The 18,692-nt window shown below is 35.1% G+C and overlaps 1 protein-coding gene across 2 annotated transcripts in view; it reads left to right on the top strand.

The window, feature by feature from the left end:
- Positions 1 to 18,692, top strand: part of ARID2 (AT-rich interaction domain 2) — a 167,309-nt gene that overhangs the window by 108,854 nt on the left and 39,763 nt on the right. The window contains exons 11-16 of one of the 2 annotated variants that reach the window (XM_019419113.2): positions 616 to 783; positions 6,617 to 6,698; positions 8,634 to 8,768; positions 9,401 to 9,597; positions 9,868 to 12,731; positions 15,437 to 15,550. In XM_019419113.2, the coding sequence (XP_019274658.2) occupies positions 616 to 783; positions 6,617 to 6,698; positions 8,634 to 8,768; positions 9,401 to 9,597; positions 9,868 to 12,731; positions 15,437 to 15,550 (3,560 nt within the window). The remainder of the gene's footprint in view (positions 1 to 615; positions 784 to 6,616; positions 6,699 to 8,633; positions 8,769 to 9,400; positions 9,598 to 9,867; positions 12,732 to 15,436; positions 15,551 to 18,692) is intronic. The other variant, XM_019419114.2, reaches the window with a different exon arrangement.

Raw genomic sequence — 18,692 nt, 5'->3', positions numbered from 1 at the left:
TGTTACTACATATCAGATTTCAAACCAACAAAACTGCTGTCTCTGAAGAGCAGATCTTTCAGTTTTAAACAGTCAGCTGCTACTATTAAGCAACTGAAGCTGAGTGAAAAAGTTTCCTTGTGTTCCTAGAAGTTGCTGGTAGTGCTGCTATCCTTAAAATTAGTGAACTTAACACACCCTTAGTGGGTTGTCAGTTTTAAACATACTTATGAAAGTATATCATGTTAACATTTTACTCATTGATTAAAATGATTTCTGTCTTTGGTGTAAATACTAAAATCAGAGTTAATAGAGATTTGGCTTGCCAGTACTATTATTGAGAAATTTAAGATGTTACTTTCCATATCAGTGGTTCCTAAATCTGGCTACACATCAGAATCAGTTGGGAAATTGTTTAAAAACAAAGATGCCAAATCCCCATCCCAGAGATACTAAATCAGTCTTCAGAGATTGAACCTAACTATCTTTTTTAAAGATCCACAGATAATTCTGATGAACAATGATTTGTGGACTGGCATTTGAGAAACAGTTATTCTATACAGCATGTGTTTTTCAGCAATGTCATTGTTTGGTAATATTATTGATTAATAACTATTGGTTTTTAATTTATTTTAGACATGTTAGTGTGTCTGGTTTCTATGGATATTCAGATGTTTGGCCCTGATGCACTAGCTGCAGTAAAACTCGTCGAACATCCAAGTTCCAGTCATCAAGTTTTATCTGAAATTAGGCCACAAGCTGTAGAGCAAGTCCAAACCCAGACCCATGTAGCATCCACCCCAGGTTAGTGTTTTTACATAATGTTTTTTCAGTATGGTTAATGGTGTGTAAGATGTAATACTAAGGATAAATTTAAATATGCAGTACAGGAAACTGATATTGTATAGTGGAATAGGCTAAAGCAGAACTTGAGTGTGAGCTTTAATTTCTTAGATACTATACATTCCAGGAGCAGTAGGACCAATGTAAGTCAGAGGAAGAATAGTATAATAGAGTTTCAAAAAAACATTTAGAGGAGTGTGAGGGATTAGATATTTACAACTGTGGGAACAAGATGAAGTGCCCCGATGGACTTATTTGTGATTTTTGTTCATTGGAAATTAATACACCAAGAATGACCTTATAATTATAATTCTCCTAGCTGATCATACTAATACATAAGTATAATATATCCTAATAACTTTCAGTTTTGGACCAGAAACCATAGAATCAGAGTCTTGGATTAGACACATGTGCATTTGTACACATGACGCATATATGGACATGTATACCTTCACTTGTGCACCCTTCCTCGGGGCCCTTGGGTCAGTTCTGTTTAACTCAAATGTCTTTAATTGGAATTCATACCTGTCAAATAATGATCATTCTCTTCAGTCCTTGGACTTCTTTCTCCTATCTCAATATGAGTCAGCATTTTTATATTTTAGCACTCTCAGCTTTTTTGGGAGTGCTTTTTTCAACTTCATTTGTCTTAAAACAATCCATCTTTCACCTCATCTGCTCTTTCCACCTCCTACCATTCCCAAGACATTTTTCTTTCCTTGTATTTTTTAATATAGGATATTCTTTTCCTCAGTTGATCGTATTCTCACTTTGCAATTAATATGGAAATCATGTGGCATGGGTTTCTTCAGCTTCTTACCCCTTCACTTACAAACTTACTAGCGTCTGAATTCATTTTCCTTCAACTTCCCTTTGTCTTCAGAGATGTCAGCTTCTTCTGAATCTGTGCTCTGAATATCCATCTATCTCCTCATTCATATATCTTAAACCTCTTTATCTTTCACCTGCTTCTTCCTTTCAGCCTAGAAATACATTTAGCTCATTTTCAACTTCCCTCACAACCTTACAGCAAAAATCTCATTATTTTTTATCTTTAACTACCACATCCATTTATTCACCAAATCTTGTTGAATCTTTCTAAATACCCTGGCATCTTCAACTGCCAGTGCTTATGGCCCAGTTCAGACTTTCATCACATCTCTCCAGCTCCTTGTTCTGCTCTCATTTAATCATGGTCCCAGTCTCTCCTCTTCTCTAACTTATAGAATCACAATTATATACTCTATTCACACAAAGTATGTAATACATATCACATACTTTATTGACTTCCACTGCATCCTTCTAAAGTATATGGTAGAGTTGTATCATATGTGCATTTAACTTACTTGATATCAACTAACAGAATTGGGCAAATTATAAAGCATGAAAACAGTAGGTAATTTTGACTACTAATCTAGTTAGTACCTTTCACCCACAGGCAATAGATGTTAAATAGCCAATGCATGTTGGGGAATCAGTGGTCAAATATTAATAGTTTCTCAACCTTAACAAAGAAATGAAACAGTTCATTTTGCCAGTTAGGTGTGTGGTGGGAGTATGTTCTTATCCTTAAAGAAGAAACTAGAGATTAAATTAATTGAGGGCCATAGAGAAACTATGTCCAACAAAGAAAGGAATTAATAAATTATCACTGATAACCTGAAATATAATGGTCCATTTGAAGAATATTTAAGGGTAGTTTTGATGAAGGCTACTGTTTTTTGCCTTGTCATTGACCCACTAGTGACCTTAACAAATGAAGCCACCTCCTAAACTAAGATTTGGTCCTCATTTAGCAAACAGACGAAATTAAATGATGAGCGTTTGTGATATGTGTGTGTATATACACACATACACACATATATATATATAGTAATTCATTGATAGAGGTGGGAATAAGCCTGTAAAGACAACCTAAAAGAGTTCATCTTTGAGCTGATGAGCATTTTACTTTATTACTAGCTCATCATGAATGACAACTTTTAATTGTTTTATTAGGTATCATTCATAGTGTGCCCCCCCATTGTTTGTTTACTACTGCTTTCTTATGGAATGGTCCTCTTCAAACTTTTTGCTCACTTTTCCTCATCACTATGAATACTTATATATAACCTTTCACCCACTTTTAATTTGAAATCTAAATTTCTTCATTGTAACTTAAATAGTTGTAAATAAAATTTTTTGTGTATATTAAATTGACATTTTAAAATAAAAGTTAAAATACTTTTTGTATCCAGTATCATCTTGATACTTACCAACATCCATTTAAAAAAATATATAAACTCTTCATATCGGAAATTTTATATACCCTCTTTCTCCTTGAACTCGTATCAGTACTTCTCAGCTCTAAATGTAGACATTTTAGTTTAACTTCTTCAATTTCCTGGTGCTCTATGAAGTTTTAAGTGTTTAAAATTTTATCATTACGAGTTTTAGAAATCAACAGTATGTGAAACAATACATAACAAAGTAGCTATTGGAAGTTCATCTCTTAATGAGGTGGACGAGACTTTTTTCCCTACTTCTCTGTAAAGTGTTAACTCCAGTGTGTGCCAGAATGAATATTTTTTATTGCTTGAGTGAAACTGGGTTCAACATTAATTCTATCTCTGTTTTTCCTTTTTATAGATTTAATTTGAAAATCTAGTTCACATCAGTAAATAGCTATGGTTAGAACTTAGTAATCCTTTGGCCTTCAGAATTATCCAAAATTATTAAGATTATATTTAATGATCTTCTGACGTGAGTTCTTTGATTTTGTTGAAATCAAAAAAGTAACAACATATGACTCAGAAAAGAATTTGATGCCCAGTCAGTACATTTACTTTTAAGCTTATTGAAAATATATTAAAAAGATATTAATAAGATATGACTAGAAGTTATACTCACTGACTGTTTTGCTTAGATACACCTTATTTAACCTAATACATTCAAGAAGTATCAGCACACCAGTTCTCAAACTTCAGGGTGCATTAGAATCACCTGGTGGGCCTACACACTGATTTCTAGGCTCCATACCCTGAATTTCTGATTCAGGTGGACCTGAGAATTTTAATGTCTAACAAGTTCCCATGAGATGCTGATGCTACAGGTCAGGGAACTATGCTTTGAGGACCACTGGGTTAGGAACTGGGTATATTGTTCGAGACCGATATAGTTTTTCGATAAGGTGCTTTTATCATGTGCTTTGAGTAGTTTTGTGTTAAAACCTTGGAACTGCAGATTTACCTCATTCAGTTATAGAAAATGTCTGCCACATAACCTAACTAATAGTCTTTATTATCAAAAGGATCTTGCTTAATCAACCTCATTTTCCATTATTTTGATAAAGTCCAACTTTATTTTTCAACCCAAGAAAGTGTGGTTAATAGGTGTTCCCATGACATGCCCCTTACTTTGTAATTCTAACATAGTTAAGCCATGACTTTGTCATCTGAATGAAATAAGATGACGCCACCTTCAGTATTCCTTTAAAAAATTTATCTATGCTTTACTTATACAAGATTCGACCTGAAAAGTAATACCCTTTTTGGCAGTAGTTGAAGGATAGAGGAGGGAAGGACATTAAACAAAAATTGTCTTCACTCTGTATTTGAATTCAGAACACACCAAAGCACCAGAATACTCAATATCTAATGCCCAACATTGCTCCTAAATATAATATGTAAAGCATAATAAAATATAGACAGAAAGCCCTACCATAATACCTTGGTTAAAAGAAGCTTTGTGGTTTGTAATAATTCTGATTCTCCCTTTGGGGCCCTAGAGGTTTTTGTATCATTCGTCATCATTGTTATCATCATCATCATAGCTAACATTTATATAGTGAAAACTATGTGCCTGGCATTGTTTTAAGTGGCTTCTATATAAACTCCTCTAATCCTCATAATGACCTATGAGGTCAGTGTTACTTTTCCACATTTTATGGACAGAGAGGTTAATTAACTTGCCCACGGTTACACAGCTAGTGAGTGCTGGAACTCTAGAGCCAGCCACTCTGGCTCCAGAGCCATGTATTTAACCATAACTTGCATTGCTCTAAAGGATGGATGAGATGTAAGACTCTCTGTTCCAAAATGGGAGAAGGGCAGTTTTAAAAAGGAATATATACAAAAGTTGAGTATCTGGAAATTGATAATTTCAACATCATTTCTAATGTTTCACTCAACTAGTTGTTAATTGATTCAGGAGATTTCAGTCTGAGTAGGGTACGTAGTACAATCATAGTACAACTGATGAAGAAAAAGGAGGAAGATTTCCATATAGGTACAGGCCCTAGAAGGCTATTTTCTGTCACTGTGTCATCAAGTTAGGAGAAGAAAAGATAAGCTGGGCTTGCACTAGGAAAATAGTTTGGGTTCTAATTATTTTGTTCTGTTAAGAAACAGCATGTCACAGTATGGTATCTGAAATATGACAGACCTGGATTCAAATCGGGTACTCCTAAAAGAAGGCTTTCCAGCTATACACAGTTCTGCCATTTCTGTCATGTGTTCTTTTGTAAACTTCATCTCTGAGCTTTATTTTTTCATTAGCAAAATGAGGGTAATTAAATTTAGGCCTACAAATAAGATAAAAAGAAACAATGTTTTGTAAATGTAAATGGCTTAATACAGAGTAAATGTTCATTAAGTGGCTGCTATTAGCTCTTATCCCAGTGAAAGCTTGGGGCTTCATCAAACAAGTCAAGGATTGCTTTAGATCATTCACAGATTTGACTGTGCTCTGGAGCTCCTTTGGTTCTAATAATTTAGAAATACACTTGTTCTGTTTGAGGATCCTGAGTTTTGCTAAAATGTTATTTGAAAAATAGTGGGTACATTTTATAAGTTTAAAAACTATTTGAAGCAGTATAATTTTTAATTTTATAAATAAAGACTCATATTTATAACCTATTATCATATGACTAAGTTTATGTTATATTTTTCATGTTTTCATTAGTTCCTTTATATATAATACAGCAGAAAAGAAAACATTTTTCTACAGATCTACTCAACTTGTTAGAAAATAATAGATTATTTAACATATTCATTGGATTTGAATTGTTTTAAAATATATCATAAGTAAAATCTCAGAAATTGTTATGCATCTTAAGATGAACAGCTAGTACTCTTTCACACAACCATCTTGCCTCTCCTCGGACAATAGGTATATTTTAAAACTATTATTACAGTAGATTTTTTTTCTTCAGAAAAATAATCTTAGGAAAATCCTTCTTGAATGTAGGACTTTAAATTAGTTCACCTTTTTGTTCACCTTTTCCCAGATGTGTTATATATGCCACTTAGAGAGTTAATGTTAATCTTTTAGATTCAGAAGTGAAGTTACGATTTCTGATGCTATCTGCTTCTGTAACTAAACTGATTCTTATTTACTGATGTGTTGAGCTGTGTGACCTTGGGCTAGTTATTTTAATCACTTTGAGTGAGTCTCCGTTTCCCTATCTATACCCACCGCACAGAAGAATTAAAATAATATATGTAAGGTATTTAACTCAGTGTCTGACCCATGGGAAAAACAGAGTTGATATTGACCATATAATCCATAGTATTATTATTGGAATGATTGCAAGATTTAAAAAAGAGTTCATATAAAGCATCTAAGACGGTGCCTGGTATAATATGTGCTCCATTATAAGTTTCTTTCTCAAATTTGTATATTTTCATTATGTTTATACACCTTTTTTAAAAGGTATTCATTGTAAATATTGTTTCAGTGTCCATGAACTGAACATGGCATATAGTAACTAAGTAAGTTTCTAAAAATGATGTAGCTAATGTATTTTTTTCTTTAGCTTCCAGAGCAGTTGTAGCACAGCATGTTGCTCCACCTCCAGGAATAGTGGAAATAGATAGTGAGAAGTTTGCTTGTCAGTGGTAAGTGGTTTATTTCTATTAAGGCTTTATCCTTGGGAAGAATAAAGCAAAAGGGTAAAGGAAATGTATTTCAACAGTCATCCAGAATGTTTTATTCTGTATTGCTTTTTAGTCAGAGTAGAATATCATTTATACAAAGAAAGGATAATGTAAAACCATTTCACCTGCATTTTAGAGCAGTTTAAAAGAAAAATATTCATCATAATCTTCAGAATTAAAATAGTCTTTGACTAGAATTTCATTAAATTACACCACTTCTTTTCAGAGTAAAATTTGTGTTAAAATGTTACCCTTTGACTTTGTAGAAAATAAGATTTGTCAGATTATAAAATCTGTTTTTCTTAAGTCAGTATTTTATTAAAACTGACCAGGACTGTCTTTAAGAAAATAAAACCAGATTTTGTTGTTAAATGTCCCTTCTTTTTCATCACAAGCAATACTTCTTGTTCACTGATAGTTTTTCTTTTTTGGGAATAGTAAGTGGAAACTAATCAAATGATAGAAGAGCCAGTGAGTTTACATAGAAATAAGCAACTTGAAAATAATATTTTATGGAGAAGACTGAATAGTCCTATGTCAGCCACTTTCTGAAAAAATAAATGGAGACTTGGTTAGATTTCATTTTGTCATGGATAATAGCTTCCACATAGTTTATGAATTTCAACTTAAACTCTTTATAAGATTAACAGACTGAATGTAAAAGATCACTTTCTGATGATGTATTACTTTAAAATTTTTCTTTCTTTGATCCCTTTTCTCCCATTCTCGAACATTGTTTGTCTCCCATTCCATGCTCCTGTCATTCTGTGTTCCATATTTTTGGTGCTTTCGTATCTTTGTTCCTGTGGCAGTTTTCTCTAGACTTTTCCACTTTGCTCAAATAAGGTGTATAGTTTTAAATATCTCTAATTTTTTGCTTATTCCTCACCTTCTGTATTTTTACACCTTATACTTGATGAATCTCTTCCAATAATACTTGGAAATGTTTGTCTTCTACGCTGAAACCAAAAAAAGTTTTTTGTATCTAGTCCTTTTGAAAATTCAGTACTCAAAGAATTATGAAAGTTGGAAAAAGTATGTGCCACATCCATTGCACAATGTGTGTATATTAGGCATAAATTTGACCTTAAAAATCTCATTTGCATATTTCTGCCAGTTCTAATGGAGAAGGAGAGAATCATTTTAAAGTTATCTTATCATAAGTATGGAGTCCGTTTATGTAAACAGCTATACATTGGTCTGTTGTGTATATAGTAAATCCTAGAAAAGAATCCTGTGAAGATAATTTAGCCTCCAATCCTAACTTCTGTATGGATGGAAGTCACTATATGAAAAAGACAAACTGAAGTTTGAATTACTTTGTAATGGATTAGGAATAAAAGTCTCTGAAATGGGGGAATGGGAGTGTGCAGCATGGAAGAAGTATCATTGTTTAAGGAGTAGTTGGAAGCTTGGGTAAGTTTTTCTCAAGGAATTTGATCCAAGAAGCAACACACGTTTAATTTTAGCTCAGTTTTTCCTCCATTTTCCACATCTCCGATGGAAATAGCTCATTATTGGGATTTTCTGTTATATTTTACTTATTGCAAGACAGGAAATTGAGTAGATAGTCATTGAATAATACTTGTTGTAGAGTGAGTATTTGTTGCCAACAGACCAACCCTGTTCTCACTGGGATGTGAGCACAGTTTTTATATTTGTTGTTCATGATTTTTTATACTAAAATAAATATGATTACATGGTTAATCTCTTTCTATTTGGTTTCATCAATCTAAAACCTAACGTGCATTTTTTGCTAATAACATGAGAGAAATTTGATTAATAGGCATAAATATTATTTAATAATACATTGCCTTCAGATGGTTTTGCTATATTTAAATATGAACTCTTCTATAATCTACTATGCATAATGCCATTTATTTTTCTCCTTTTTAGGCTAAATGCTCATTTTGAAGTAAATCCAGATTGTTCTGTCTCTCGAGCAGAAATGTATTCTGAGTACCTCTCAACGTGCAGTAAATTAGCTCGTGGTGGAATCCTAACTTCAACTGGATTTTATAAATGTCTTAGGTAGGATGCATAGTTGTTAACTTCAAACAAAGTTAATGTATATCACTTAGAACACCTCTTGCTCTTTAGACAAAATATCCAGTTTTAAATATTTCTACTACTTGAAATATTAGCTAGGTTGTAGTAAGGGTGAAAATTTAAATACAAGGAAATTTTGGAAATCAAACCTGGTGTTTGTATTTGAACATTAGAAGGCTTATCAAAGAAAGAAGAGAGAAACTTTTTTCTACCTACTTTTATATGTTAGAGACATGACTTTCGCCCTTTGTAGTCTTGAATAATAGTCTATAGCTAATACTCTTGTCATCAGATATCAAGGCTTTTTGATATTTTGCAAAGTTCATAAAATAGACACTGATTGCCTAGATGCAGCTTTTTTGTTAATTATATATGCAATAGAATTATTTAAAACCCCCACAGTGTTAATAAATAATGATTTTAAAAATTGGAGAATTGATCTTTTATGTTTTTTCTTTGCTCCCTATCCTTACAGAATCTATAACTATATGAATCATACTGGTTCATAATGAGTAGCAGCAAATGTCCTGCTGCTGTTATGTAAACACTGTTAGAAGTCAGTGTTTTTTGCTCGTGTGCTAGTTAACAAAACTAAGCATGTATGTACTTTACAGAACGGTCTTTCCAAATCATACAGTGAAGAGAGTGGAGGATTCCAGCAGCAACGGGCAGGCACATATTCATGTGGTCGGAGTAAAACGGAGGGCTATACCACTTCCCATTCAGATGTACTATCAGCAGCAACCAGTCTCTACTCCTGTTGTTCGTGTTGATTCTGTTCCTGATGTATCTCCAAGTCCTTCACCTGCAGGTATTAATTTTTGAGTTTTAGGTATTACTAACTTAATAAGTAAAAAAATGAAAAAGGATATTATATAAATTTAAAATGTATAGTTTTTCCTTGTTTTTCCAGTAGCATTTTCTTGCTTATTCTATTACTTATTATCATATTCGTGTGATGCAAAGTAGTTAGATGTTAATTTCTTAAAACTATTTTTTTCTTGTATTAAGTAAAATAATGCCTACCTGCAGCTTTCAGTCATTTCATTACAAATTTTGGCTTTTCCCTCCTATTTTTCAGGAATCCCTCATGGACCACAAACTGTAGGAAACCATTTTCAGAGGACTTCTGTTACCAACCAATCTTCAAATTTGACTGCAACACAAATGTCTTTTCCAGTACAAGGTGTTCATACTGTGGCACAGACTGTTTCAAGAATTCCACCAAATCCTACAGTTCATACCCACCAGCAGCAAAATGCTCCAGTGACTGTCATTCAAAATAAAGCTCCAATTCCTTGTGAAGTTGTTAAGGCTACAGTAATTCAGAATTCTCTACCCCAGACAGCAGTTCCTGTTAGTATTGCTGTGGGAGGAGGAGCTGCTCAGAGTTCTGTGGTTCAGAATCATAGTACAGGACCACAACCCGTTACAGTTGTAAATTCCCAGACATTGCTTCATCATCCATCTGTAATTCCACAACAGTCTCCATTACACACAGTGGTACCAGGACAGATACCTTCTGGCACTCCTGTTACAGTAATTCAACAAGCCGTCCCACAGAGTCATATATTTGGCAGAGTACAGAACATACCAGCATGTACTTCTACAGTTTCACAGGGTCAACCGTTAATCACCACATCACCCCAGCCTGTGCAAACTTCATCTCAACAAACATCAGCTGGTAGCCAGCCACAAGACACCGTTATCATAGCACCTTCACAGTACGTAACAACTTCTGCATCCAATATTGTCTCAGCAACGTCCGTACAGAATTTTCAGGTAGCTACAGGACAGATGGTTACCATTGCTGGTGTCCCAAGTCCACAACCCTCAAGAGTAGGGTTTCAGAACATTGCACCAAAACCTCTCCCTTCTCAGCAAGTTTCATCAACAGTGGTACAACAGCCCATTCAACAACCACAGCAGCCAACCCAACAAAGCGTAGTGATTGTAAGCCAGCCGGCTCAACAAGGTCAAACTTATGCACCAGCCATTCACCAAATTGTTCTTGCTAATCCAGCAGCTCTTCCAGCTGGTCAGACAGTTCAGCTAACTGGGCAACCAAACATAACTCCATCTTCCTCACCATCACCTGTCCCAGCTACTAATAACCAAGTCCCAACTGCCATGTCATCTTCTTCCGCCCCTCAGTCACAAGGACCACCTCCTACCGTCAGTCAGATGCTGTCTGTGAAGAGGCAGCAGCAGCAGCAGCATTCACCAGCGCCCTCACCACAACAGGTACAAGTACAGGTTCAGCAGCCACAACAAGTACAGATGCAAGTTCAGCCACAGCAGACAAACGCAGGCGTTGGTCAGCCTGCTTCTGGTGAGTCAAGTCTGATAAAACAGTTGCTGCTTCCAAAGCGTGGTCCTTCAACACCAGGTGGTAAGCTAATTCTCCCAGCTCCACAGATTCCTCCCCCTAATAATGCTAGAGCTCCTAGCCCTCAGGTGGTATACCAGGTGGCCAATAACCAAGCAGCAGGTTTTGGAGTGCAGGGGCAAACTTCAGCTCAGCAGCTATTGGTTGGGCAGCAAAATGTTCAGTTGGTCCAAAGTGCAATGCCACCTGCAGGGGGAGTGCAAACTGTGCCCATCTCGAACTTACAAATATTGCCAGGCCCGCTGATCTCAAATAGCCCAGCAACCATTTTCCAAGGGACTTCTGGCAACCAGGTAACCATAACAGTTGTGCCAAATACAAGTTTTGCAACTGCAACTGTGAGTCAGGGAAATGCAACTCAGCTCATTGCTCCAGCAGGAATTACTATGAGTGGGACACAAGCAGGAGTTGGACTTCAGGTGCAAACGCTTCCAGCCACTCAGACATCTCCAGCTGGACAATCATCCTGTACTACTGCTACTCCCCCGTTCAAAGGTGATAAGATAATTTGCCAAAAGGAGGAGGAAGCAAAAGAAGCAACAGGTTTACATGTTCATGAACGTAAGATTGAAGTCATGGAGAACCCGTCCTGCCGACGAGGAACCACAAACACCAGCAATGGGGATACAAAGGAAAATGAAATGCAGGTGGGAAGTCTTTTAAATGGGAGAAAGTACAGTGACTCAAGTCTACCTCCTTCAAACTCAGGGAAAATTCAAAGTGAGGCTAATCAGTGCTCACTAATCAGTAATGGGCCATCGTTAGAATTAGGTGAGAATGGAACGTCCGGAAAACAGAACTCAGAACAAATCGACATGCAGGATATCAAAAGTGATTTGAAAAAACCTCTGGTTAATGGAATCTGTGATTTTGATAAAGGAGATGGTTCTCATTTAAGCAAAAACATTCCAAATCACAAAACTTCCAATCACGTAGGAAATGGCGAGATATCTCCAATGGAACCACAAGGGACTTTAGATGCCACTCAGCAAGATACTGCCAAAGGTGATCAACTAGAAAGAATTTCTAATGGACCTATATTAACTTTGGGTGGTTCACCATCTGTGAGCAGTATACAGGAGGCTCCAAATGTGGCGACACAGCAGTTTAGTGGTACTGATTTGCCTAATGGACCTCTAGCTTCAAGTTTGAATTCAGATGTGCCTCAGCAACGCCCAAGTGTAGTTGTCTCACCACATTCTACAACCTCTGTTATACAGGGGCATCAAGTCGTAGCAGTTCCCCACTCAGGATCAAGAGTGTCCCATTCTCCTGCCCTGTCATCTGACGTTCGGTCTACAAATGGCACAGCAGAATGCAAAACTGTAAAGAGGCCAGCAGAGGATAATGATAGGGAAACAGTCACAGGAATTCCAAATAAAGTAGGAGTTAGAATTGTTACAATCAGTGACCCCAACAATGCTGGCTGCAGTGCAACAATGGTTGCCGTGCCAGCAGGAGCAGATCCAAGCACTGTAGCGAAAGTAGCAATAGAAAGTGCTGTTCAGCAAAAGCAACAGCATCCACCAACATACGTACAGAATGTGGTCCCACAGGTAAGTCGTTCTGCTATCATATTGCACTTAGAAATTTCTGATTTGTAAATAGGATTTTAGGGAAAAATGCACTGTTGTTCCATGCCTCATCTTGAAAAGGTAATTGTGTCTGCTCACTAATGTACTCAGGTTCTCGTGCTCTTATTTTTTGGTGTTTTTTGGTATTATACAGTTTTCAATTGTTAACTTTAGCACGTGGTTTGAAGTCTTTCAATTTTGTTATAGACCCAAATTAGTAATTTTATAGACCCAAGATAGAGGAGTACTTGCTAATCTGACATCTTTTAGAGAATTTTTTAAATGTTTATTTATTGAGCGCGCGCGAGGGAGAGCGTGTGTGCATGTGCACGAGTGGGGGAAGGGCAGAGAGAGGGGGAGAGAGACTCCCAAGCAGGCTCCGCGCTGCCAGTGCAGAGCCCAGTGCGGGTCTGGAACCCACAAATTGTGAGATCATGACCGGAGCCAAAATCAAGAGTTGGGTGCTTAACTGAATGAACCACCCAGGTGCTGTTTAGAGACTTTTTAAATGTAAGTTAGTCTCCTTTTGGTCTCCTTTGGAAGGGGATGCTAAAACCACTTTAAAAGGGAGTTGCTGTATTTGATTTTGATGTATGTTTTTATGGCTTCTTTCACAGTTCTTTTGTAAAAAAAAAAAAAAAGATGAATCCCATAAGAACTGTATCAAGTGTGTTCTTATTATATTTACATATTGACTTAGTTGCCTTTATTCTTTAAAAAGTGTTATAATTTCAGTTTCTTTCAGCAATTCTGATATTCTTGCTGCTGTGTTTCTTACTCCTTTGCCCTACTATCATGTTTCTGCTATTCCCTCTCTAATATCTCCTATCTGATCTGTACACTTTAGTAAATACAAGTGTTTTCTAACATCAGTGCTACTGAGTTGAGGGTCATTCTGCCTGTAAAGTTTTTAAGGACAGTCTTGCATGCTGTTTCCACTGAAACTAGGCGTTTGCTTCACAGACAGTTGTCTGTCACCTATTTCCTGGATTACTTTTTCTTCACTCTCTTTGCTAAGTACTCCGTAGCCAGACCCTTCTATGACTCACCAGCTCTGCTAGCAGTCTTCTGACTTGGGTTTTGTCTCTGTGCTTCTGGTGTTTACAGCAGATCTATGGCCATTGTTGGCATTAGTACCAAATTTAGCAGTGGAGGGGTCAGCAAAATAAAAGATGAAAGAACAAAGAATCCCTTGGTTCAGAACACTTCATCCACTGATATGCATCTTTTTTCATGTGGGTGGATAAAACTGGACAGTGCTGTCTGGAGGTATAATGAGATTTGAATTCATATGTCAGTACTACCTTGCTTAGGTTTATCTTTATTGCAAGGTACCTAAATAGGTTGAGTATTCTTTAGTTGATGGTATATACATGGCAATAATTAATACTGAGTTTTGGCGAAAAATACTAAATCAGTTTTACTCAAACTGCCATGCTGCTCTTTGAGTTTTTCATCCATTAAGCACATTAATTTTTTTTTTTAATGGTGCAGTGTCTGGCAAATAGTATTCAGTAAGTTGGATCTTTATATTTTTCCTACATTTAATAATTTCCCAGTTCACCTTGATTATGTTCCTAACTCTGTTTTTTCCTCTCAGATTCCCTTATAATCCTAAATAGTTATAATAGACTAAGCCAAGTGAGAGAAAAACTCCATTATTGTGGAACTATCGACCCTCATTTTTTTGTGTCCTTAATCTTCCAGTGTGACTATATTCAATAATGATACTTAAGTAACAAAGAACAAACAACAATACTTTTTAAAACTAGGACCTGTGTTAGGAACTTTGTACTAAAGCATTTCCTCAGTTAATCCTTTATGTAACTCTGTTGGGTAAAAATTGTTATTGATGTTTTAGAAATGAGGCTCTAAGATGCAAAGTAACTTGCCTTAGGTCACCAGCTAATATGCGGTGGTCCAGGACTGAACACTTGGGTGTGTGTCTGAAATGAAGATTTATACTCTTAACCCATTTATGCACTATTTTAAAAAAGATTTCTTTGTAAAGTTCTAGAAAGTCCTTTGGTATATAATATATTGATTATTTGAACTATTATGTTACCAAATGTGCATGCCATTAAATGATAATTTCAGGACATCTTCTTAACACATTGGATGTATATGCACCTAATCCAAGTCATAAAATTATTACATTTTATTCCTAATCTGAGGAATGTGTTCTTCTATATATTCTCCCAAAGAATGTAGTTTATTTAAAATAGCTACATTCTTTATTTTTAAAATTAGTGTTTGGCTGGCATGTAGAAATTTAAAGCTTTGCAAGGAAAAAGAGATAGCATGCATGGTGTCTATGAGTGAGAATTAACAACCAGGGTTCTCATGTGTAACACTTAGCATGGTGACTGCTATAGAGTTAGGCACTCAATAAAGGTATAGGTGTGTTTTACCTTCACATAAAGTACCTATAAAGCCTAAAAAAGATCAACTGTTCAAGATAGGATCATAAGTTTCCTTTGAAGGGAGGCTATTGGGCCTTCTTAAGAGCCTGCTAATAGAAAAAGCCATTTCCATTGTTGCCCAGATTCTTTAAATTTCTTTTATATAGACCTTGGTTTAACACCAATTTATTCACTGCTTGAATTGATACCTTAAAGGGATAGATGAAATAGAGAATTTTAAATGTGATTTTTTCAGCCAAACCTTGTTATTTCCACCATTTCAAGGGGTTTGGGGATGTAAAGGAGGCACCTGGACCCCAAGAAGGGACTCTCAGACTTGCAGAATGTGCAGGGCTGAAAAGACTGCAGGGAAATGTCCCTGCTGAGAATGGCCAACAGGTAATCCTTCCTAATACCAATGTTATTTCATGTTCCTTTTCTCGATTTCGTTCCTTTTTAATCCCATTAATCAGCTGTATTAATTTCATTACAGAAAAAAAAATAGCAACAAAAAAAGAGGATGAAAATAAATGATATCACCATAGATTTTGTGTTTAAGTAGTATTTAGTTGTGTAGTTTATATAAATACAAAATAAAGCAGATTTCTTTATTTGTAGCTGCTTATTTTCAGTCTGTTATATTTTCAGGTTAGAGTATAACTACTTCCAAAGGCTCTGCCTCCTTCCACTGTTCATAAATTCCATTTTTTGGAGACAAAAAAAAAAAAAAATAGATTGGCATATAAAAAATAAAAAATGAGTAAAAAATAAAATTAATTATAAATATTTACCTAAAGACTTGCCTTTTTCAGGAACATGTAAAACACATGTTGAACATAACTCTTACTCTTAATCCCATGATCTGAAGACATACTAAATTCTTGTATATAAAAATAGTTTACTTAAGGATGTATTTACTTAAGGTATTTTACATATGCCTCTCCTCAGTTCCATGTTCTTCACATAGGAATCATTGCTGATATGGTGGGCATAAACTGAATCTTGGTATCTTCCAGATCCCTTCCTTTCTTTGATAAAGAGCTTGAAGTTACTTAACCCATCAGAAGGCAGATCTGTCGCCTCAAGGGGGCAGCATTTAGTCATAGCCAAGGTCATTTTAGCAAAAGCCACAGGAATTCTCATTTCAGTATTTTCTTAAGAGTGCTACTGCTTAGATTTTTGGCGGACTAGCACATTGTAAAAACTAAGAAAGGCATTACCACTAAACATAATTTTTTGTTTGCATTTCGATGTGTTTTTATAAGCCAGGCTTGATATGTATTGATTGTCTGTCTAGGTTTATGCTTAGAGTAAAAAAATGTGATAGTTTAAGAGCATAAGAGAGTGTTATAGTAGAAAGATTGTTAGATATTACTTTGTCGCAAACCCTCATTTTTAAGCGTTGAGGTTAACTCTCCCAAACTCAAAAAGATTTCTCTTCCAAAGATTTCTATTATTGCCTTCCATTCTGTTCTCAAAAGATCTGTACATTTAGACTAAGTATCATCTCTTTTATATCACAGTTAGAGTAAATCTAGTTCTTGTTCCCTAAAGCTGTTTCAGAGTATCTCTCTTTACTTGCCTATGTTTTAGAGGACACTCTTTCAGTTTGTTCCTTCAATTGGATCTTAGGTGTCCTTGTGTCTGGTTTATTCATCATCCTATTTACCTCAATCAGTTCCATTTTATAAGTGGCTTTCAAAATCTGTAGCTACAATTGAACACAGTATTTCATTACTACTTAGTAAAGAATTTATTTTGAGACTAGATTATGAATTTGTATTTTTCTAACACATATTGAAATGTTTAAATTTTAGTCTTATTCTAAGGTTTAGTTAATTTTACATTACAGAATAAATCACAGAATTGTTTTATATCCTTTTTGTAATTTTACTTTTCTGGTCGCTCACTGCTGGAGTTGTGACTTTTCCACTTTGATTTGAAAAAAAAAAAACAAAAAAAAAAACCTGATATACAAAAATAGCTCCTCTTGAATAGACTGGATGGTATAGAATATTCCTCAAGAGTGATCATTCCCAAAATATGACGTTGAAACCTATTTTTGCATTTGCACTTGAGTTAGAGTTATGGCTTATGGTCTAGCAGTTCATGATAAATAGTAAGAAAAGGTAAACTACTGCATCCTAAAAGAAATCCATTTTGCACTCTCATACAAAAGACCTAATTCTTAAAAGATAATTGAAATGGTACTTTAAAAATTTTGCAGCATAATACAACCTATTTGAAAATTAGCTTTGTCGAAAGAAATGTGTAATTTTTTTAATACAAGAGGAAACCTAGAAATATTACCTCTGTGGTCAAAGAAAACATGACTTTTAGAATTTCTCATTTGGTATATTCTGTAAGTATTTTAATTCTTTTTGTTTCACTGATGTGTATTTTGATCTATTTAATTCTTCTTGTCATTTGTTTACTTTTTATTGTACAAATTTTTCAAACATACACAAAAGCCAATAAATCATCATGTATCTATTACCTGGCTTAAAATATTATCATTTTGCCTTTTTAGTTTCATCTGTTCTTCACCACTATCATTTTTTTTATTGGAGTTCTTAAAAAAATTTTTTTAACATTTATTCATTTTTGAGAGACAGAGATAGAGCATGAGCAGAGAGGGGCAGACAGAGAGACAGAGAGGGAAACAGAATCTGAAGCAGGCTCCAGGCTCTGAGCTGTCAGCACAGAGCCCAATGTGGGGCTTGAACCCACGAACCATGAGATCATGACCTGAACTGAAGTTGCTTAACTGACTGAGCCACTCAGGTGCCCCTGTTGGAGTACTTTAAAACAAATATCAAACATTATTTCTTTTTGCCAATAAATAATTCAGAGTCTATTTCTTTAATTGTTAAAGTACTTTTAACTATTTAGATATATATACAATACCAAATCACATCTAACAAAAATAGTAATGTTTTAATATTATCTGATACCCAGTTCATGGTCAGTGTTCTCTAGTTGTCTTTAAAAAATAATGTGGTGGGTTTTTTGTTTGTTTTTTAAACAACTTGTTCGAATCAGGGTCCACAAATTTTTCATACCTTGCATTTGGTTAATGTATCTTTGTTCATTTTTAATTTAACAGCTTAGGTTAATTTGAGAGCATTCTTTCCATGTCCCTCATTAACATTTGGGGTTAAAATACCCTGTGATTCCTTGTTAAATTTTCTATGTGACACCAAATAAGAGTTCCATAATAGAAAAAAATAGGATAAAGATTTGTTAGCACTTATAAAAGTAAAAATAAGCTTAATCTACAAATATATGACAAGCTAGTCAATAAGATACCTAATTTAAATGGTGAAAGTATAGGGAACCAGAAGGTTAATCCTGAGGAAATTTGATGCCTCTGGCAAATTTACCCTTAAATTAAAATTCTGGGATATGTGTAACTTGTTACTCTTTAATATTTGTATTTGGCTGAAACTGGTCCTCTTGATTACTCCCCTTTATTAGAATTTCCTGTATTTTTAATGTAATATTTTTATTTCAGGGAATCAATTTGCATAATTCTTTTGAT

Source organism: Panthera pardus, unplaced genomic scaffold, assembly GCF_024362965.1.
Source record: "Panthera pardus isolate Hobbes unplaced genomic scaffold, ASM2436296v1 HiC_scaffold_6, whole genome shotgun sequence".
Taxonomy (NCBI): Eukaryota; Metazoa; Chordata; class Mammalia; order Carnivora; family Felidae; genus Panthera; species Panthera pardus.
This window is presented reverse-complemented; position numbering and strand designations above follow the sequence as displayed.